At 39.7% G+C, this 22,633-nt stretch overlaps 1 protein-coding gene across 2 annotated transcripts; it reads right to left on the bottom strand.

Moving 5' to 3' along the window:
• Nucleotides 1-2,279: 2,279 nt before the first annotated feature.
• Nucleotides 2,280-21,719, bottom strand: tbc1d17 (TBC1 domain family, member 17). 2 transcript variants are annotated; one of them, XM_036590234.1, is made up of 17 exons: nt 21,614-21,719; nt 20,715-20,810; nt 19,344-19,421; nt 18,161-18,278; nt 13,076-13,262; nt 12,117-12,228; nt 11,851-12,021; nt 11,544-11,672; nt 9,989-10,092; nt 9,779-9,873; nt 7,922-8,038; nt 7,733-7,833; nt 6,908-7,007; nt 5,960-6,057; nt 5,233-5,349; nt 4,170-4,256; nt 2,280-3,026 (listed from the first exon to the last, which is right to left on the bottom strand). In XM_036590234.1, the coding sequence occupies exons 1-17, from the start codon at nt 21,632-21,634 to the stop codon at nt 2,838-2,840; spliced, it is 1,920 nt and encodes a 639-aa protein (XP_036446127.1). In that variant the 5' UTR covers nt 21,635-21,719; the 3' UTR covers nt 2,280-2,837. The 2 variants fall into 2 exon arrangements, with proteins under 2 accessions (XP_036446127.1, XP_036446128.1); XM_036590235.1 differs by having other exon boundaries at nt 11,544-11,669.
• Nucleotides 21,720-22,633: the final 914 nt, after the last annotated feature.

Here is a 22,633-nt window from a genome sequence, read left to right as displayed (position 1 = left end):
AATACATGTAGCCACACTATAAGCTTTTTAACATCAACCACACAGCAGAAAGCAGAAACATTAAAGGGCAATTCCACCAACTTTTCAAAGTTTCAGCACAGTTAAATGGTTAAGATGTAAACAGAGTCATTCAGAGTGGTTTGGTGTGAAACGCTCTGCTCTAGAGAGACTTACAGAGTCAGAACTGTTCACAGTGGTGGTGATAGGAACCAGACGTCCACCTCTAAAAGCTCCCTCACAGAAAGTTATTACATCAAATGGTTATGAATTCACTGCCTGATGTCTGAGACACTGTTTTATGATAGTTTTGAAAAGATTGAGGCCTAAAAGATGTATTTTTAAAAATCCATCCATGGTGGAGGGGAACATGCAGGCTGTTATAGGGAAAAATTCCTTATTTTTCCAGATTTATCACTATTTTATCATCATCAACATTCCATATAAACCTTAGTAGACACGTGGAGGTTCACTGGTGGTTCTGGATGGTAAATAAAATGTCTATATTTGTGTTGTAGCCATAGTGACCCCTGGTTCCTATCACCACCACTGTAAAGAAATCTGAACCATTTCACATCAAACCACTCTGAATCTCTCTGTTTACATCTCACACACTGAATTATGTAGAAATTGTTTTAAAAATCGGTGGAGTTCCCTTTAAAGAGAAACACTTCGTCTAAAAATGGTCAATTGAAAGCTAGTAATGGCTGGTCAGCATGATCTCATTTGCATAATGCTAACATGTAGCCGCAAATGGCTTTTAACCATCACGAATGTTAACATTTCTGAGTAAAACCATTGCTTATCAGCTGTAATACAAACAAAAGCATGAAAACCAAAGCACAAAAAGGCAAAAATCATTCTTAAAACTCATTCTCTCAGACTCTGTTCAATGCCCCGTCATTCACTCACAGTACTGATAATCATAATAATAACAATAATAATTATAATAATAGTCTGTTTTAGTTACTCTGCCCTTCTTATGAAAATACAGTCTTATAAAGTACAGCATTCACTCGCTCACGGCAGTCGTGTCGTGTCTTTCCGCTTCATCTGCTACATGACACTTCGGAATGAGTCCATAACCTTCCACCAACATCCCATATAAATTAGCATTTTGAATTCATATGCATAATATCTTTGCCAATTTCTAAAATTCTCTTAGCTTGTCCTGCAGCTGTTTAAAGGAACACTTTAGTGGTTTTCGGCCTGATCTGTATCGGTAGTGTACATTTCACTTCCACAGGCAACAGAAGCCAGTGGGCAGCTGCTGAATTCTGCCAGTAGAGATTTAAACAAAACATTTATGTATATTGGGGTAAAACATATGAATTATGAAATATTAATCTGTAAATATGTACAATTAATCAGAATTAATCAGAATTCTTTACAGTGTTGCCACTGCGCAGTAAAGTTGAATAAAACTTCATAAGCACAGCTCATCACAGTCCGCCTCATTCCAACACCTGTATTATTTACTTCCACCTGGTGAAAAAGCCAGTTCGCTTGAATGGTAATAGACGCAGCAATGCAAAAAAGCAACTCGCTTTCAGTTGCAGCTAATTTTGCTTTGCACAGTCATTCTAGTCCAGCGGGCGGCAACATGGAGCTCCGGGGTGCATGCGGCTCTTTTACTGTCCTGTTGCGGCTCCACAGCAGAATCAGATTTGTTAGGTGTAAATAAAATAATCCTCCTTTACAGTAAAATAAAGCTCTGCTGATCGTTCAACACAGTTTAACAATAAATGGTCTTAAACTCTGGAGTTAATGTAGAACTGCTGATTCACCCTTTAACCCTGAAGATCAGCGCAGACTGCTGGTCACCATAGCAACAACAACAGTCGCACCTAGCTAGTAGCTAACGAAAAGAGAGAGATTTAAGACGAACATCGATAATTTGGAGACGAATGAAATGCATTTATAATCACTCCAGCTGGTTTCCGTCAAACACTAAAAAGTTGCGAGGCTGAAGTCGCTTCTCATTCGTCAGCTTCTTGTTCAAATTCTACCGTTCCACCTTAAGTGGTGCCTGCGGTGCAGCAGTTACATACTGGTGCCTCAGGCACCATTTAAGGTGGAACAGGAAAATTAGAACGAGAAGCTGGCGAATGAGAAGCGACTTCAGCCTCGTAAAAAATCCATCGTTGAGAGACATTTTACAAGAATCTGTTCTACTTTTTAGGAAAAGTTTCCTGCCGGAGATGTGAGAAAAGCGGCAACAGCTGAGCTAAAGCTTAAAGCAGAGCGAATTAAGTCTGTTTTCATTATGTTTTTATGCCTGTACTAGTACATCAGCACTGTTTACAGCCAAGATGGTAAAATGGATATAAAATGTTGAGGCTCCCGAGGTGGACTGATTTTTGCTGAAATGGCAAAATTGCTCTTCTTAACATTCCCCCTGCTCTGGGAGAACTTTAACCTCACTACTTCACTGATCTGAGAAGCATGAGCCAATAGTAATTGACACGGCGAGCTGTGGTATCTTCTTTGGGGAAAAAAAAACTAAATGGAGAAGCAGCTCCTCAGTCAACATAACAACACTAACAACACGTCACATCTAGACTGTCCATACTCGTCTAAATTTTGTCTAAATTTGACTTCACCTTGGCAAAGAAACTACAAAGGGAGGAGTGACCACGATTTTTAAGTTTAGTAGTTGTAGTTTTGTAACTGCACTGCACAGTCATTCATGGAATGCATCAAGCGAACACTGGCTCCAAATCAACAGTTTTCCTGTTCTTTTCAAAGAAACACACTGAAAACAATTGCTGTAAATGATGTTACAATACAGATGCAGCAGGCTGAAAAATGTTACAGTATTCCTTTAAGCATTAAGGGAATTATGGGTATGTGGGGGGCGGGCGGTGTGATGCTGTGTGGCTGCTGCTCGGTGGACAGGCTGCCGCTCCTCTAACCTCCGTCTGGCTGAGCAGTGTGTCCGTCTCTTTGGGCTCTAAATCTGGACTCCCCTCATCTGAGCTGGACGCCACATACAGTCCCAGAACCTCCTGCACCTTCACCGGCAGCTCCTGGACAGGGACAGAGAGGAGAGGACGATAGTGATTAATTACTTTTTATATATATATATATATAAAATAAGTTAATACATCCTCTACAGAGAACACAGTAAAATATAGAGTTTTTCTGCCAATTTTAGTGCCCAATTTTAATGCATTTGTCTTATTTTGCCTTAAAAAGCTGCAGTGATCTCAAAGATCATGGTTTGTTTATGTGTAAAAAGGCCAAAAGGGAAAGAGAGGTGGGTAAATATTCAAATGAATACTGAATACATGTGCACAAAATCATTTGACGTTTCAACCTAAAGTGAGTAACGTGACAATATAAAAACAAAAGTTTTATTAACATTTAACAGTTAAATAATATACAGGCAAATTTTTAAGGCATTTTTCTGCTCATTGTAGAGCATAGTTTCAATATATTTGCTGAGTGAAACATAAAAACGGAAAAAATAAAACAACTTTTGATTTTTTCCCCAATATTTTTTAAATCAGCATCTAATCTGTAATTTTGTATTAAAATTTGCAGGATTGTGTTCAGTGTGTTCTCTGTAGAGGATGTGCCAATATATTTTCACTTAGAAAATCAACAAAGCCTGTTATTTGACCAGGGGTGCCCTAACTTACACAACTGTACCCCCAGAGCGATAACACCTTGTGTCCTTGCCCCTCAGCACTGGAATGAGCTTTTCTATGAATCAGAGTTTGACTGATATATTAATTGGCTGATCATTTCGGATAAAATATAGTAAAAATATAGTTAACTATATCACAGTAATAAAGACTGAACTGAATCTCAACACCAAAAACCATTACAGTGAGTACAAAAAACATTTCACATGTATGAAAATGTCACCTTCAACATGAAAATAACAGGTTCTAACACAAAAACTGAAGAGCTGAAGAAAACTAATGAAAAATAATAGATAACATAAGAGAACTGACAATCATATCAGTCAGTAAAATTACATAGGATATAGTGTGACGAACAGATGAAATCAATAAGGGACAAATACTTTTTCACTGCACTGTGGGTGAAAAGGTTTCATGCTTGACTCTGTATCTACCTGACTTTTTTTCCAACTAAACTAAGGTCTTCAAGGCAGGTGCCTACAAACGCTGGGGCTGCTGGAGGTCAGGTATGTGTTTTCTCACCTTGCACCGAGCGAGCTGCAGGTAGATGCCCTCTGCTTCCCGCAGCACCGTCTGCAGATCCAGCTTCATGGTCAGCTCATTAATGTGCTGCAAAACACACACACACACACACACACACACACACACACATGATGTACAAGCATTATAGAGGTAAATTTGAAAAACTACGTTTTCTTAGGGGACTTTTTGGCCTTACAACGCTCTGCATGTATCCCTCCACCTTGAACAACTTTTTAAAAATCAGGCCAAGCTTCTCAAAATAATCAATGTCCCAGACATCAGGCTGTGTATTCATAACCATTTCATGCATCATTTTCTGTGATTTAGCTTTTAGAGACTTTAACACTTTGGATGTCTGGTTCCTATCACCATCACCGCAAACAATTCTGAGTCGGTAAGTTTCTCTAGAACGTAGCATTTCACACCAAACCACTCGGACTTTGTTTACATCTTAACCATTTAATTACAGAAAACTTTTGAAAAATAAAATCCCCCCCTTTAAGACTAGAAACATGAAATGATCAAAAACATCTTAAACAGATGATGCAATTCTACTTGGTAATAAGTGGAGTATTCAGGGAAGACCTAGCCTTTTATGAACAAGGATGGGACGAGACTTTCTACTTTGCCAAATAAAGGATCAGGAAATAATCAGTTTAGAGCATTTGGCCTCATTCACCAACCGTTCTTTAGAAGATATTTTTTCTTAAAATCCACTTACGCAGTTTTCACGAAGATTCTGACATTCACCAGTGTTTTCTTATCTGGGATTTGTTCTTAGGTAAGAACAGAATCTACACACTCAAGAGCACAAAGGTGAGAACAGCTCTGCGCTTTAAGAACACGTCATGAACCAGACGTAGACTTTTTCTTAGGACCTTTCTCAAAAACAGTTTTGAGAAAAAACTTATGAGGATATTGGTGAATGAGGCCCAATGTTCCTCAAAGAGTTCTAACATTAGATATTGTGTTCTTTGTACTGTTTTCAATGTAATACATATCAAACAGAATTTTTTGGGAACTAAGGTTTGTTATATTTCTTCACCTTAGACCACCTTCATACCTTCAGTATTGTGTTAAAATCATGGTTTGATCCAATCAGCTCCCCCCTCTGAGACTCCAGAATGGCGCAGGCCATCAGCAGGTGGAAGTTTGCACATGGCAGGCGGGTCCATAGAACCTACAAAGATACAAGGAGACCAGTTCTATTTTAAATGGAAGAATATACTGTGGTGAAATTAAAGATAAATAGTGGATATCAAACCATTTACACAGTGTTACTACTACTACTACAACTATTACTACTAATAATAGATGTTTACACTGGAATTTTCTCATATCCAAGGTCTTGTTACAGTGGTGACAACTACACAATTGTCAAAAGTAAAGCATCCTGTCAAAAAAAAGAAAAACAAAAAACAAACAAACAAAAAAGACAGATAGAGGAAAGAGGCTGGCTTTAAGCTGGGCTTTAAAGCATTAGATTAAAGGTACTGCAGCAGAGACATCTACAGTTTAAGGGCACTGTTTTGAGAAGATCACCAAAGATTTCTGTTAAAAGCCCCTTGACACCTATCAAACAAGCACCGGTCAGGCTGGATGAAGAGTCTGTGTGTGGTTGCTGGGAGTCTCTAGAAAGATCTCCAGCATTAAATACTTTCCCAAAAATTCAGAATCAGAAAAGAACTGTTGTGAGGTCAGAGATTTACACCTCTAACACTGCGCTGCTTCTGCAAACACACCACAAACTCCTACTACTGTGTGGTCACAGTGTGTGTGTTGTGTCCTACCTCCCAGAGGCTCAGGATGTCCTCGAAGGAGAACTCTCTCTTATACCAGATGAGCAGCCAGCGGAAGCAGAAACACAGAGAGCCGCTGTCCTGAGAATCTACAACACAGACAACACAGGAGCCAGAGGTTTACACCACCACAACCAGGAAATACGGGGTAAAATTCAGTACAATTCAGTTCGAACAGCAGCAGAGCAGGAATCGGACTTATTAAAGTGAGGTTGCACCAGCAGTGGCTCAAAAAGTGGCGGTGGCTGGCTTGACACAACTCAGAGGAAGCCCTGTGCTAGCCTTTACCTACCTAGTGCTGGTAGTACCGTGTGACTGGGGGAAGTCTAGCAAGTGGGTGGACTTAGACATGACAAAATTTGGAAAAAAAAAACAAAAACAAACATAAACCAAAAACAAATGGACAGACAGATACCGGGCAGACAGATACACTAGCCTGATAACTCTTTAGTAACTCTGTTATACTTGCTAGGTTAGCTTTAGCTTGGTGGTTAGCTTTCACTCTGTAAGTTTCTCCGTTCGAAACACAGAGAGACCGAAGGGCAACACAGTTTTATTAATGCCGTGAGGGCGGGACAAACCAAATCAGCCTTCAGATTGGTGAGGGGACTGCTTACCTAAGCACTACCCAAGATCAGGACTGTCCAGTTTACATCGGAAAGGGAGAATTAAGGTGAAATACATTGGCCATTTACTTGGCATTTGCTCACAAAATACATGTTTTGTGCATGTATATTGTGTGCTCACAAGAAAAATTAAGAAAACAAGGATTTAGGACGCACATGGGGAAGTTAGAGATATAAGTAAGAATGATAACTGAATGGTTTGATAATTCTAGCTCCACAGCAATAAAATTAAAAGTACCTGTCCCCAAAAAATAAATAAATAAACGTAGGATGTGAATGTAGCTCACGTGGAGTAACCATGAGTATGTTTTACCTAGATAGTCACAGAGTTCTGTATCAAGGGCCTTCAGTAAGAGGCTAAGCTGGAGCAGCTGCTGCTTCATGGCCTCCTGTGATTCCTCAAAGTTCTGGTGCTGAACAGACAGAGCAGAAGAGAAACCCGTAACTGTGCTAGTTCACTAAAAGACTTCAGTGATGCACATACGCTTAGTTACCTACCTTGTATATACACTCAATGGCCATTCAGGTATACCTACCATACTGGATACTTCATCAGAAAAGTATATTATATTTGCATATAATTAAAAAAAAAATCTTTAAATAAGTACAATAAGTGTATTAATATTGGTAGATCCACCTCGCTGGTGTTCAGTTAGTGTCTACAGCTGATCTGTTGTGGCATGGATTCTGTTAACCATCCTCTAGTCTTTAATCAGTGGTCAGTTTCTGACCACAGAGCTGCTTTTGTCTGGATATTTTTTAATTGGTGGTCCACTCAAAACCTAGCCGTGACACTGAAATGTGTAAAAACTCCGGGAACACGGCTGTGTCTGATACACTTGTACCAGCAAACACACACACTACCATGTCAGTGTCACTTCGGCGATGAGAATGGGCCACCACCCAAATTATATCTGGTGGTCCTGTGGTCAGAAACTGACCAATGACGACGAGTCGGACATAAGCTGATAAACTGTGCAGCAACAGATGTAACTGCATTAATTGCAAACCTACAACATGCACCTATATGGTAGGTATATACCAGCAACACAGTGTTAAATTATCAATTCAATCCAGTTCATCATTATGCTGTCAAAACTTATGTAGTTCAATATGAGCAAAAATAGGTCTGACTGACCACCAGCTCCATAAAGCCGGTCAAACACCAGAAGGACTCCACTTCATTCTGGGTGACGAAGAGAAGCGGGGCCAGGAGGTCACTCATGCCCTGAACATAACCTACACAGACAGAGACAGAGATAAATGCTGAAACAGTGCCACTCGGTGGCTGAGAGGTGTAACTGCAGTGCATGAAAAACAGGCCTACCCAGGTCAAAGTTGTACATGCAGTAGGTCATTAGCACGTCGTGGAGTAGCTTCAGACCCGGGTTTTCATTTCCAGAGAAGAAGGGATTGTGTCTGTCTGTCCGATTCACGTCGCGCTCTGTCCAATCAGAACACAGGGATATAAAATATATCAAATATAATATAGGGGGCAACCGAAAAGGAACAGACCTCAAAGAACCTCAACCAGTCCACATATTTGTTTTACTATATGCAACCAACTAAAGTAGCTATTTAAAGGCCAAAATTCAAATGTACTGTTTTCCCTCTTACCGCAAATGTAGCTGACTAGCCAGGTCACGTCTGGTGTCTGAATTTGGTTCTTTGGTTTTGCAAAAGATCTAACAAGGCTAATGTAGCTAACAAGTAATAGAAACATGTGCACATCAATTAGCATTGTGCTAACCTCATGCCTAAATCACAGACTTGTCTCAAACACTGTGGAGCTGATCAGTAATAATCGATTATGTGGGTTCTTACACCACATGACACCCTGATATCTACAAACATGGACAAAATTATGGGCAAAATTCAGGCTTCAAGATGCATACGACCACTTTTACCTGTGCAACATATATTTGTCCATTTTTAGAGATAAGAGCGCACCCTGGTGATTCAGGCATGCAGTTTGCACAATGCTAATTGGTGGGATATTGGTTTGCACTACTTGTTGGCTACATTAGCCTCATAGCTCCAGTGCTGAAACCTTACGAAGCAAATTTTAGACACCAAATATGTGTTGGCTCTAGAGTTGGACATTATCATCCGAACATCACCACAGTATATGACAATGCCATGGTGAGGGGAGAGGGTAGATTGCTTAAATGGTTACCAAACAGTTGTCCAAGCAATTTTCAAGGCATCATTTAATAATCAAATCATCAATCTAACAACTGCTAAACGTTGAGAGAGGAGCTGGTTAGCATTAGCTCAGATTGCACGACAACTGCTCTCAACACAGAAGATGCTGACTAACTAAAGCACCGACACAAGTTTAGATGACAATGATTCAAATCTGTGGGAGTGAAGTCAAGCAAACGGCTCTGAAGAGACAGGTGTTTGGATTTGTAACTTAATGTTAGCTTAGCAAACAGGCTACCCAAACAGTGCCACAAACCACAGCCCAGGTTTGATTCTGACTAACGGCTGCTGTGCTGACACTTTTGCTCTCTCAGACGTTACTGTGATTATATTTGAGTGCTGTTGGAGTGCCAGAAAGCTTCAATCGAACCTGTTCTGTGGTGTTTGGGACCGCAGCATTTTGGCTAAGCTAACGATAGCTTCGTTAGCAGCCCAAACATGCCTTACACAGGTTGGTTCCAGCTAACTGAAGCTAAAATTAACCCCATTTAGAGGATATCTGACTGCTGTTAGAGTGAAAGCCAAAGTCTAACGTGTTCTGTGCTGTGCTGAGCTTTTAGCTGTCAATGAGCTGCTATCATGCTTATTTTCTTAGGTTTTTCCAGCCTGTGATTTATCCCCTTTCTATCAGCACCACCAATCAGTGACCACTATAGAACAGAAATGGGGTAGAATGTATTTATTTAGCCGTTCAGACATTGAACAGAAATTTGACGCGTCACCATTTTTAAATATTATCATAATTTTTTAAATACTGAGATCATTTTTATACCTTATTACCATAATATCACCCAACCCTGCTTGGCTCATCAACTACATTTGGAGTAAGGGAAGGGGGAGGGACTCTAAATTTTTCACTGAACTATCTATTTAAAAACTAAATGTTTATAAGATCTGGAACAAACCAAAATATCGACTGGCTGAGACTTGGAATTTACTGGTAAACTGTTTCAGCAACTTGAACAGCAGCTGAACTGACCGATGAGGCTGCGGTATCCTCTCAGGAGAGAGTTTCTCATCTCCTGCTCTTCACTGACTGATTTCCACTGAACCTTCATCCTGAAGTACTCGTCTCTACAGAGAAGACGGGGATGAACATACGAACATTAAGTGCGTTCAGATCTCAGTCTAACAGCTTTACTTGCACCACATTATATGTTTGTAATGCTGTGTCTGCAGATCCGCTCACGTTTTTACTCTAATAATGTTCTCCCTCTCTTTGGCTGTGCTGTTCCAGGGATAAAATCCCAGAAGGAATTTCCACACCTCCTTCCGCAGAGCAGGAATGATGCCCTAGAAGACGAACACAAACCATTACACACAAAAAAAACTCACTCTTTGCATCATTATAAGGTCTTTGTGACAAGAACTTTTCTCTACATATCCTGTAGTGTATTATAGTCAGTTAGTAAACATTTATGACATTTGTGTTTTTTATGCAAGTTATTTTTACAAGATCATTTTTTAATTGCTGTTTTTGTTACTCTGTCTTTAAGACTGATATATGTAAATAAGCTCTATTTTGATTGGCTGGTCCATACTGTGCCTTGCTCAGAAAGCAGTCTAGGCCAGGGGTCGCAACCCAAATGTTAAGATGAGCCATTCTGTCCTTTCAACAAAAATCAATTCACCTTGGGAGCCACAACATTTATGTCCATTTTACCATCTTGGCTGTAAATATGTCTCAGTATGTGCTGATGAACTAGTATAGGCTAAAATGTAAACAAAAACACAGACTTATTTTGCTCTGCTTTAAGCTTTAGCTCAGTTATAGCCGTTTTTCTCGCATCTCCAGCAGGAAACTTTTCCTCAAATGTACAACAGTTTCTTCTAAAACGTCTCTCAACATTCGACTTTTTACGAGACTGAAGTCGCTTCTCATTCGCCAGTTTCTTGTTCTGATTTTTACAGAATGTAAGGCTGTAATGTAATGTAATGCCAGATTGCACTGTGATGCTGCACCATTTAAGGTGGAACTGAAAATTCGAAGCTGGCGAACGAGAAGCTGACTTCAGCTTTGCGACTTTTTAGTGTTTGACAGTTTCTCGTTGCAGATTAAACATATTAGGCAACCAGCTGGAGTGATTATAAATGCAAATTAGTCAATTTGTCTCCAAATTATCGATGTTCGTCTTTAATCTTTCTCTTTGCCTTTTCGTTAGCTACTAGCTAGGCGAAATTTTTGTCTGCGTTGCTATGGTGACCATGCGACTCCGGAGCCAGATGTTGCCGACCCCTGAACTAGGCTGAAACACTCTTTATGACTTCAGTCTGAATGGGCGGGGCTAAACTGCTGCTGGCTGAATAGGTGGAAATTTGTAAACATGTTGGTTTTCATGACTTCAGAAACACAGCAACTTCAAAACAGGCTGGTTTGGCAGCTTGGATTCCATGAGTGGACTAAGGAGTGAATGTTATGTTCTGAAATTTTAATGTTTACATACTACATCGAACTTTTGTTGTCAGAAAAGCAAGGAGATGTAGTTGTCCAATATATGTGTCCTTTAAATACAGTACTAGAAGCTGTATTACCCCCTTACACTTCCTGCAGTGAAGTCAGAATGACTTTGTGGATCATACGAACATTACAGAGCTTAATAGAGCGCTGCTGTTTTTAAGTAAACAAGGTGTCGACTTTTTTACATAATCAATGTTACTGACTTCTAATTAACTTTCACCACTAAATGTTAAAAATGTTGATTAAGCCCTAATAACAGGTAGTCACGGTGAAAATATTGACCCACCCCTCTGAACACCAGCTCTTTGACTTTCTGTGGATCTGTGACGCGCCCCTCCGGGTCCAGAAACTGCTCCCAGTTCTCCAGAGGCTGGCCCCTGGTCACCGCTGGCCGGGGACCCAACTCTGCCCCCTGCTGGCACATTCAAGAACATTGTTTCTTAACTGACTTATTGAATCAGTCCAGTCATCTTAATTATTTATCATTAATCATGGATAATTTTTAATTAATAACATAAACAACCCCAATGCCTCGTATTTGGTACATGCTGATCAAATCTCGAGGCAGATAACATTACTATAAATATTCTTACACAGGTTATGAGCTCAAAGCCAGGCTCGTCGTCGGCTGGGTGGGGTGCGTGGGGGTCCGACGGTGTGCGGGAGTGTAAAGGTGACTCTGGGGGTCTCAGAGCCCCTCTGAAAAAATTTGTCACCTTAGAGAATCCCCCAAATGTGGTAGCGTAGGGGTCCTGGATAAATCTCTATACATGAAGAACCCAAAAAATGCTTTAGACTCAAAACAAGCCACATGTTTAATGCATTAAGAACAGGACCAGGTCAGGGGTCGCCAACTTACAGAGACGAGGTCTGAACTGGCGTCATCAAATAGCTGCAGCTCATCAAACGACTGAGAGAGGGCGCCGGAGTCATGAGGATAGGCCAGAAACAAGCGTCCATCTACTGGAGACCTGAGAGAGAGACAGAGGGAGAGACAGAGAGCGAGAGAGAGAGAGAGAGAGGGAGGGAGGGAGAGGGAGGGAGATGGAGAGTGAGGGAGAGAGGGAGAGAGCACTGAAATGAACTGAACAGAGAGCACATGAGTGTAGTAATCCTATAGCTATTCAACACTTATTTAACAACGTAATATTAGAATTACTTACTAATTGCATTGATTACGTAAACAAAATACAAATTACTGTCAATAGATGCTATAATTTATTATCTTAACTCTAATCACTAATAATAACTAATTTCAGAGAGAGAGAGAGAGAGAGAAAATGTTGCAGTACTTCAATTACTTAAATGATTACCTCTTATTTGTTACCCTCAGCTTGTAATCAGGAATAATGAATAATTATAATAAATTATATACGTAGAAAATTAATTACAAATGTACTGTCAGTTTTGATGTTATTACTACTGCTTCGTCCACATCTCGTCAACTGAATACAAATAAAGCTCACTGAGCTGAAATGAACAAATATATGGCTGTTGTCGGAAGAAAACCTCGCATCTCCATTGTTGTTGTTTTTCAGGTTTTGACATAATTTGAAAATGCCTGTCGACCTTTACATTGTCTGTAAATTTCATGATGAATGGACTAAAAGAAAGGGCCCAAAATGATTTGGAAAAACGTCCGGTTCCATTGACTTACATTAAAAGTAAAGTAGGTTTTTTTCTCCATCTGTAAAGTTACCACTTTGGAGATACAAGGTTTTCTTCCGACAGCAGCGATAAAGATTATCTCTTTTTATTATCTTCACTTATAATCACTAACATTAACTAATTACACAGACAGAGTGAGTAGTTACTGACGGGGCGAGTCTGATGTATCTCTGCATGGCTCTGAGCAGCTCTCTGGTGCCGCCCCGGTGGAAGTGCAGCGGAGGAAGGGGGTCGCCCCCTCTACTGGTCAACACCATGAAGTTCCTGCCCAGAGAGAAACGGGCGCGACGCAGCGAGTAAAGCTCTGACAGCGGGAGCGAGAACGAGCCCCAGTGACCTGAGAACAAAAACGCCTCGTCAGCAGGGTTACAACACACAAATAAGCAGCTTTCTATAATTTCTATAATTGATTGATCAACCTGTGGGCTATTATTTTGTTACTCTAATCAAAAAAGTATTACGTCTTTTTTGCTCTTACTTTGTCCTTTCTTGGTGCCCCCTACACTTCCTGAAGTGTACTGCAGTATGTCAGAATCACTCACATTCATGTGCATATACATATTCTACCAGAGAACTTGTAGAGAGGAGAATTACCACTCGGGTTTCTCTAACACTAGAGGGCGCCCCCGAGCTAGTCCAAAATGAATGGGTCAATATGGAGCATTTGAGTAAAATCATAGTTTATAAATGCTTAAATATTTTAATATAAAAGAATACAATCATTTCCTGAACAAAGAGCAGCATAAAACATTTTAACACCGCTTTTATATTTTTTAGAGCTTTTAAACTCGAGTTATAGGAGCTTAAAACAGCGCCTCATGTACATTCATGATGTCTGTGAGCACGAACAGCTAATGAGCTGCTCTTCTCACCAACCAATCAGCACTCAGTAGCAGTAATGCTAACCAATCAGCACTCAGTAGCAGTAATGTTAACTAATCAGCACTCAGTAGCAGTAATGCTAACCAATCAGCACTCAGTAGCAGTAATGTTAACTAATCAGCACTCAGTAGCAGTAATGCTAACCAATCAGCACTCAGTAGCAGTAATGCTAACTAATCAGCACTCAGTAGCAGTAATGCCAGCCAATCAGCACTCAGTAGCAGTAATGTTAACCAATCAGCACTCAGTAGCAGTAATGTTAACCAACCAGCACTCAGTAGCAGTAATGCTAACCAATCAGCGCTCAGTAGCAGTAATGCTAACCAATCAGCACTCAGTAGCAGTAATGCTAACCAATCAGCACTCAGTAGCAGTAATGTTAACTAATCAGCACTCAGTAGCAGTAATGCTAACCAATCAGCACTCAGTAGCAGTAATGTTAACCAATCAGCACTCAGCAGTAGTGATGCCAGCACCCAGCAATCAGCATCAATCCTTCTACTTTTTAAAATTATTGTTTTGCAGTCATGTTTTTTTATATAACGGGGTAAATAAGAAGTGGCCATTGACTAATTAAATTCATGCACATGAGCTGGCAGGATCTGAACTCCCTGATCCCTTCTGTTTCCCAGCAATAGGACCCCTTTATTAGAACCAGTTGCATCACTCAGAAAAAACAAATAAACAAACAAGCAAACACTTAAAAACAAATATTCTCTAGAGTATTTATTAAGCCAGTGGTCACCACCCCTCCTTCTGGAGATCTACTTTCCTGCATAGTTTAGTTCCAACCTGCGTCTAACATGCTGCCCCTGCTTAACTAACACTGTTCCAGCCAATCAGGGACTTCTGCAGAAGTTAATTAGCTGGATCAGGTGTGGTGTTTGGAACTAGTAGACTCCGCAAGAAGGTAGGTCTCCAGGGCCAGGGCTCAAGACCACTGGACAGCTTAGTCTGAGAAGCGATCTGCACCTGCCCAGTAATAATGACTGCTGTGTGCAGTACAGCAGATCTAAACACAAACATGTCAGGGTGACATACAGAGGACAGCTTAGGAGGAAGTTTGAAGTTCCTGTGTTTTGTGGCTCAGTCAGCGTACAAGACACTTAGAAACCACTTCGTTTAGAATGGTTACTTGGTGTCTGTTTAATAGAGTGATTAGGTGGTGTCCATTCCAATCATATGCAGGCAGCCCTGATAGCTTTAAGGAGAATTCAACCAATTTTTTTTTTTCAAAATATCTGTATAATTCAGTGGTTGAGATGTAAACAAAGGATAGTTTGATGTGAAATGTAGTTTACAGACCCAAAAACAACACAGCCATTTTATCTACTATAAAAATGACCAGAAAACCTTGAAATGATAAAAAAATAAACAACACTGTTAAGGTCTTACAACGTGAATTGAGTATTTTTACATGTTAATGTAAGCTAAATGATCATCTGACCTCCTGTTCGCGGAAATTAGACAAAGTAAGATCTGAGCTTTAACAGTGTAGATCAGAGGTCACTAACAGGCAGACTGCAGTCTGAGTCCGGACCCACACGCTGTCCTATGGGGACCTGGACCTATAACTGATCAAACTATGGAGAATTATTTAATTTCGACAGGTGGTCCTATTTTAATCTGCATTTCTAGTCATTACGGTGCCAATTTAGCGGCCCTGGGAGACTCACAGACCAATCGCTTGCGTTGTGGTAAATCACAGTGACGCTACTCAGCCAATCAGATCTGAGCATTACGATGAGCACTGAGAGTCGAGAGAGTGACGCACAGACAGGGGAGGGACGAGGCGAGAAACAGCAGCCAGAGAAGAAAGTGGGCCAGATTATTTCACATGGCGTTCTCAAAAACAGAAAACTGACAATAAATGTTGTTGAAATATGACTGAATTGTACTTTATTTGATTTGACATTCAGTTGTTGACTGTATAAGATGCTGATATACCTACCAGGCTACTTCAGTAAACAGTATATGGCACTGAATCATGATGCAAGTTAGACATTATGATGTTCCGGACCTTTGCTTGAGGAAACTTTTCTCTAACTGGACCTTGTAGAATTTTAATTAAATGCCCCTGGTGTAGATGAATGTTGGGTCACTATGCAACAGCAACAGCTCAGTGCTACCCTTCAAAATGAGATATAACTGCTTCTTAATGATGTCTAAAGTGTTTATGAGTTGAACAATGCCCATTAATAAACTAATCTTAAACCATTCACAAACCCGTTATAATAGTGGTCTTATTGCAAAGTGGTACCAGATATACAAAGTGTCACCGACTGAGCCTCTTAGCTGGTGGGAATATTTATTCTAGTTTAAAATAGAAAACAAACACGCCTTTAAACGGTCTGTGGTGATATTATTTAGGGGGCTGATTTCCTGTGGTCTACACATCACAGCAGCAGCTGGTCTGTTCTCATATGTAGAGCGATGTTGCTAAAAAAAAAAAGTTTAACAATAATCTGCCAATACTGATATGATTCCACTGTGTATCCACAGTATTGACCTTTAATAAATTTAATTAATTATTTCTGCAATTTCTGATGCCTGTCTGCATTCTACTAAAGTTTATGGAAAATAAAGAAAGTGTTTATGAGCTAATTAACAACCATTAATAAACTAATTTGAAACCACTCATACACCCTTTATAAGGGTAGTTTTATTGTAAAGCAATACAAACATTCCTGACACTACTAGCCCTCATGACCTAGAGCTGCCTGAAAAAACGTGTTGGTGATGTATGTGGTCATGTGCAGAACGTCACATCAGATCAGATGACTGAAATGGTTTGAATGATGTGGTATCAACATCGCTACTGCTTGGTCAAGGAGACCTGGACCGGCGTTCAGTGCAAAACTAAACCAAACTAAACTACTGTTTTTGTCTACTTGTCTCATATTTTGTCCCTTTGTTGTTACATTTGTAGCTGCAAAATGCTATTAACTATCAAGTGTAACACAGCTTCATGCTGGATGTTCTGTGGAAAGTGTCACTAAGCATGGGAAATACATATATGGGCCATGTAATGATCTCTTTGAACCCAAGACACTGAGACAGTAATAAGCTAAATGTATACAAAACCATCATTTATAGAGTACTCTCCCTTTTTCAATGTTGTGTTTAAATGTCTTTAATTTCTTTAAGAGTGAAGTTTTTAAGTAAACATGTCCCAAAGTCTGAAAACCAGTGTGGAACATTAGGAATTGTCACTACTGAAAGACCGACCACAGATTTTATGTATGTTCAACTGTTCAAATATGTATAGATATATAGATATATATATTATACCCATTTCTGTGAACTGTTTTGTTGTCCTGTCTAATTTGTCACCTATATGTTCTGTATATTTGTTGTCATGTGTATTTATTATATATTCTGCACTTGGTTCACACTGCGGTGTATCTATACTCTGTGTAGTCCTGTGCAATGTGCTGCTGCTGTGTGTTGCACCTTAAAGAATGACACTGAATTCTAATGTATACCAGTTATATTGAGAAACGAAAATAAAGACCACTTGACTTGATTTTAGCTTACTTAGAGCTGCACTATGTAAATTTGGGGGATTTAGAGACCTCTCTGGAAGAAATGTGTAATTGCACGCAATGTGCGGAAGAACATTTTGTATCGTGGGTTGTACTGAGCCTTTCCACGAGCGGATGAGGATCTGAGGACTGCAAGCATGTTTGAAAGAGAATTCACGGAGAACTCAGTCTAAACTTGGTGAAGACGGCGTCTTCTGAGGAGGTGAGTCAATTATCTACTATTTTCATTATATCTTTATCAGTATAATGTTGACTTTGCATTCGGGACCCAAACATCGAGCTGGACCTTCTTACTGAGCCTGTTTGTGTGACGTTAATACGTAAAGACGTACGATGTGGTCTGATAAACTCCGGCCCTGATATCCCTGACTTTTAAACGTTCATTCTGACTCTGTAACTACTTTTAATTTTAACAAAAATTTGACTTAGTGCAGTTTTAAGTCCATTTGTGGGTAGTTTTGTTTTTTATTTTGGAAATATCTTTTTCCCCTAATGATGTGAGGCTGCAATAAAGCAAATAATACATCTATCTGGCTTGTACTCAGCTGCTAGTATTATAAGTCTGGAAAGGGAAGGAAAAGAAGTGGGTCTTTCCTTTCTTTATGTCTTAGTTGGCATGGCACTTTAAAATTAAACGTCCTGAATAAATACAAATATGTTTTATCATTTTAAGACAATGGAAGTGACACATAAAACAACCCTGTGGTGTTGAGCCCCTCCCCAAAATCAAGACTGGAACCTGTCCCGGGTGTGGTTTCAGGTATTCAGGCCAAGTGTGAAAACGCCCTAAGACGTTGACGTAGTGTACCTGTCTCTCTGACGGGCGGACGCTCTTTCTCTCTGCTTTGCTTCACTGTGCTGATTACGGCCCAGTCCGGCTCGTATCCTGGGTCAAACTTGGTTTCCTCCTCTCCTCCTTCTCCGTCCTTTCGGAGCACAACAGAGCGACACAGGAAGAGGCAAAGAGAAGAGAGAGATGTAGTTTTTCCTCAGCTTTGCTTGAGTGGCCATAATGGCTGGCACTGCTGAGCACATTTAGTCCTCAGTTACGGAAGAGAATAAAATGGAATACTTTTTATTTTCATTTCATTCCCAAGTTTGATGCTTAGCGTCAGTCAGCTAAATGGAATCTACAAGAAATATACAAACTTCATCTGACAAATGATTAAAATAATTGTGATTAATCACATTGCTTTTGTGTCGTTAATCGTAAATAATCACAATTCTCTTTTTCACTTAAATTTGTTCTTAAAGAAAGATTTTGTTATATCTAAGTGGACACAGTAAGCTTCATAAGACTGTATTTATTACCTTTAATAATTGACTAACGTTATTTCATAACAAAATTTCCATCAAAGACTGAACGCAGTTTCCAATTTTCATCACCGAGGTCCAGCGAGAGGAACAGTGTCTGCACGTTCCAACCAACGAGTGTATATATCAGATATATCACATATACAGTCAATGGTTCATATCCTCCATGACTGTGGCCTCTCTGGCCTAATCCCATGTCTTATTTTGGCCCTACCCCTTGCTCTCAAGTGTCCCCTTGGAACTGAGTGGTTGAAATCTTCCCTACGAAATATAAAAAGAACATCACTTATTATTATGCTTATTATGAAGAAAACGACTATAATACACTGAAACAACATCAAACTAAAATAATACAATGATTATTGTGATTTTTTAATGGAGAAAATTCTCACAGCCGGTTTTTCTTTTTTTCTTACTGCACTCTGTTTGGAGTCTCTGAAAACCCTCCGTTTGGAGAGCCATGTAGCCCCAACACTTTGCCCTACCCCTCTATCTCAACAACAACAACGGGACACCCTACCCCTAGACGTGAACGCACAAAATGGAGGGACAGGGCTTAAGAGGTAGGGGCAAGGGGTGAAATGGGATTGGGCCTATGGACACATCCTGCATTATTAACACATTTTATAGCCCTAAAATAGACCTTATATTTCAAAATATTGAAAAATATTTCAAACCTTTTTGGTGTAGAAGACGGCAGGTGCGTTTTTCCCATCATCCTGAACTGGGCTCCACTCCAACGCTGGCTCACCATCCTGTTAGAAATTAAACAGCACTTAAGCACACTTTCATCCGAATATATAAGACTTACTGTCTTCACTGGAAGAACATCACTTGATCTTCCATCATCAGTACTAATTAAAAAATTATTCATTACTAAACCTTAATATTGTACAAAAAAAGTGTATGAATGTTTATTCGTTATTCTTTGTTATTACTTGAAATGAAATAACTAGTCTTAATACATTATGTGCTATAAATACACTATAGAAACAGCCTAAATGTACTAGAAATCCAAAGGTTTGTAGACACTTGCTCATCCAGCGTTTCAGTGAAGGGTATTAATAGTGAGTTTGTCCTCTTTGCTGCAGTAACAGCCTCTACTCTCCTGGGAAGGCTTTACACTGGATGTTGAACATTGCTGTGAGGATTTGATTGAGTATTAGTGAGGTCAGGTGCTGATGTTGGATGGTCAGTTCTGGATCACTCCAACTCATCCCAAAGGTACTGGATGGAGCTCCATCACTCCAGAGAACACATTTCCTTGCTCTACAGCCCAATGCTGGGGGGTTTTATGCTCGACGTGGTGACCTTAGTCTCATCTCAGGCTTTTCTAAGGAGACTACACAAACTGTGTGTGTGTGTGTCAGCAATGGGTGCTCCTTAAAGCAGCTGAATTCATTAATTAGAAGTAGTGTCTGGTAGGGCTGCTCGATTATGGCAAAAACCATAATCATGATGATTTTGGGCAATATTGAGATCACGATTATTTAACATGATTACTTATTGACTTTGGAAAACATCATGGATTTTTCAAAAAAAAATGGAACTTTAAAAAAAAAAACTTGTATTTTTAACAGTGAATTTCCTTAAACTTTAAATATAATTTAACTGAAAAACAAATAAATATTAAAAAACATAAATAAATAAAAATAATGATATATAATATATAAAATGTTTATATTTAAATAAATAATATAGTAATGATAAGTATTGAATACAAATAAATTAGATCAACTCAGTGGTTCTGCACTTCTACAACCTACAGAAAACTACTAAACATTTCTAAAAATAATAAATAAAAACAAACCAAAATATCAAAATAAATTAGAAGAGGTTGGGCTATTGGGGAAAGAGGGCCCCTGTAAAGGAAAGGGGTGCACTGGATTTACAACACAAGACCAAACAAGGGCACCATCACAAAACAGAATTTCGATTATCTTGTTTTGATAATCGTAAGACTAAATCATAATTGAAAATAAAATTCGATTAATGGCCCAGCCCTAGTGTCTGTAATCTTTTGGCCACACAGTGTAGCTGTCCCTTACCCGCTCTACAATCCGGATGAATCCGGGAATGGTTGTGTCGTGGTTGCTCCTTTTTGCGTTGGTGTGAAGGTAAACTCCTTCCTTCTCGAAGATCAGCTGTGATTAAAAACACAGAACATCTCACCTTCAAACTGGGCACAAAATTCAGTCCAAGGTGATGTAGCCTATGACTCACACTCACATGGGTGGGTTACAACACCACCAAGGGAAAGTACTACAGCTGAGGTTCAGTGTGACAGAGCCTTGTTAGTGTCTATCAAACCTACACAGCATTAACTGATATGTAAAACATGTAAATGAGCAAGAAGTTTAGGCCCAGTGTGACTTAACACCTTAGTACGAGGATGAGGATCCACATTAGTCCTCATTCAACAGCAATACTTAATATAAAACTCTAATTACTGAGCTGGTGAACAGATTCTTTACCAGATAAGAACAGCAGCTGAATTAAGCTCCATCTAAACAGGTCCATCCAGTAATCTACGTCAGTCCAGAACATCCGACCTAGACCTTAAAACTTAAAACTCAGCTAAATGGACCTGGATTTTGAGAACTGGCCTGAATCTGACCAATAGTGGCTCAGTATTAGACGCCAAACTTTGACTTTGACAGCCAAACCAGTCTATATGACGAGGGTGAAGTGGGTTTCCCTGTTTCGCCAGCTTCTTGTTCGAATTTTCCCGTTCCACCTTAAATGGTGCAGCAGTTCCATTCAGGCGCCTGAGAAGCCAGAACGTAAATGCTGCACCATTTAAGGTGGAACGGGAAAATTCGAACAAGAGGCTGACGAATAGAAACAGTCGACACAACAGGTAAAGACGCGTCCATAACTGTTCTTATATGCCTTGTCAATACCTCACAGAGTCCTACAATTGATGTATGTTGTCCTTTTCACCCACCTTGCGCTTCTCCGTCTCCATTCCGCCTTCAGGATATTAAAACTGTGTAACCAAAACAACAGCAGCGCTCCTTCCGCCTGCCCCGCCGAGGCCCCGCCCACTGATCACACGCTCCGTCACGTGATCGGTGACAACGTGTTTACTCGAGCGTTCAACTCAGTAAACAGAAAAAAGGCTAAAAATTTAGAAATAGCACTAAAACGACTTGTGCACTCTGTAGCAACTACCCAGAGACAGTTATTCGCTGATTTGGTCAATATGTGATGCATTTATTATTCATAATATTGATGAAAAGTATTATTTATTTTGATTATATGCAGTATTTGGTCTTTTGGGAAGCTGAATGCCAAAGCTAAAGGTTTTATATTCACAAGTGCAAATTTTTGGCAAAATGCCTGTTTTTGTTGCTTTTGAAAAGGAGATGGAGCATTATACTGAATTAATCCAGCCCTCAGAACACTATAAAAACTCTTAAAGTATGTATGCAAATCAGTATTTTTGTGTAGCTATGTACAGGGGTGTTTCTAGGCCAGTTTTAGTCATCCTACACATTATTTAGCCCCCCTCAACCAAATGAATGTACAATGTTCATTCAAATCAACAGCATTTTTCATTGATTCTTCATTTTTCTACTAAGCCATCATGCCTCCAAATTATATATATATATATATACGTACATGCATATGTGTTTATATACACTCACCGAGCACTTTATTAGGAATACGTTCGTATTTCTACACTCATTGTCCATTTTATCAGCTCCACTTACTATATAGGTGCACTTTGTAGTTCTACAGTTACAGACTGTAGTCCATCTGTTTCTCTGCATACTTTGTTAGCTCCCTTTTGCCCTGTTCTTCAGTGGTCAGGACCCCCATGGACCCTCAGTGACACTGTGGTGGTGGTGGGTTAGTGTGTGTTGCGCTAGTACGAGTGGATCAGACACAGCAGTGCTGCTGGAGTTTAATTTCAAATGTAATAATTTCATAATTTCAATTCAAATAAAATTTTTTTCCAATA

This window comes from Colossoma macropomum, unplaced genomic scaffold (assembly GCF_904425465.1).
Source record: "Colossoma macropomum unplaced genomic scaffold, Colossoma_macropomum, whole genome shotgun sequence".
Classification (NCBI taxonomy): domain Eukaryota; kingdom Metazoa; phylum Chordata; class Actinopteri; order Characiformes; family Serrasalmidae; genus Colossoma; species Colossoma macropomum.
Note: the sequence above shows the minus strand (reverse complement) of the source record. Positions and strands in the feature narration are given on the sequence as shown.

What these genes read in the sequence shown, in the direction of transcription:
- tbc1d17 (XM_036590234.1), bottom strand. Translation starts at nt 21,634, where the DNA reads ATGGAGACGGAGAAGCGCAAG. An exon ending in AGATACATCAGACTCGCCCC is followed by an intron (nt 12,229 to 13,075) that starts GTCAGTAACTAC and finishes TCTCTCTCTCAG; the next exon opens with GTCTCCAGTAGATGGACGCT. An exon ending in AGAACTCTGTGACTATCTAG is followed by an intron (nt 6,058 to 6,907) that starts GTAAAACATACT and finishes TCTGTGTTGTAG; the next exon opens with ATTCTCAGGACAGCGGCTCT.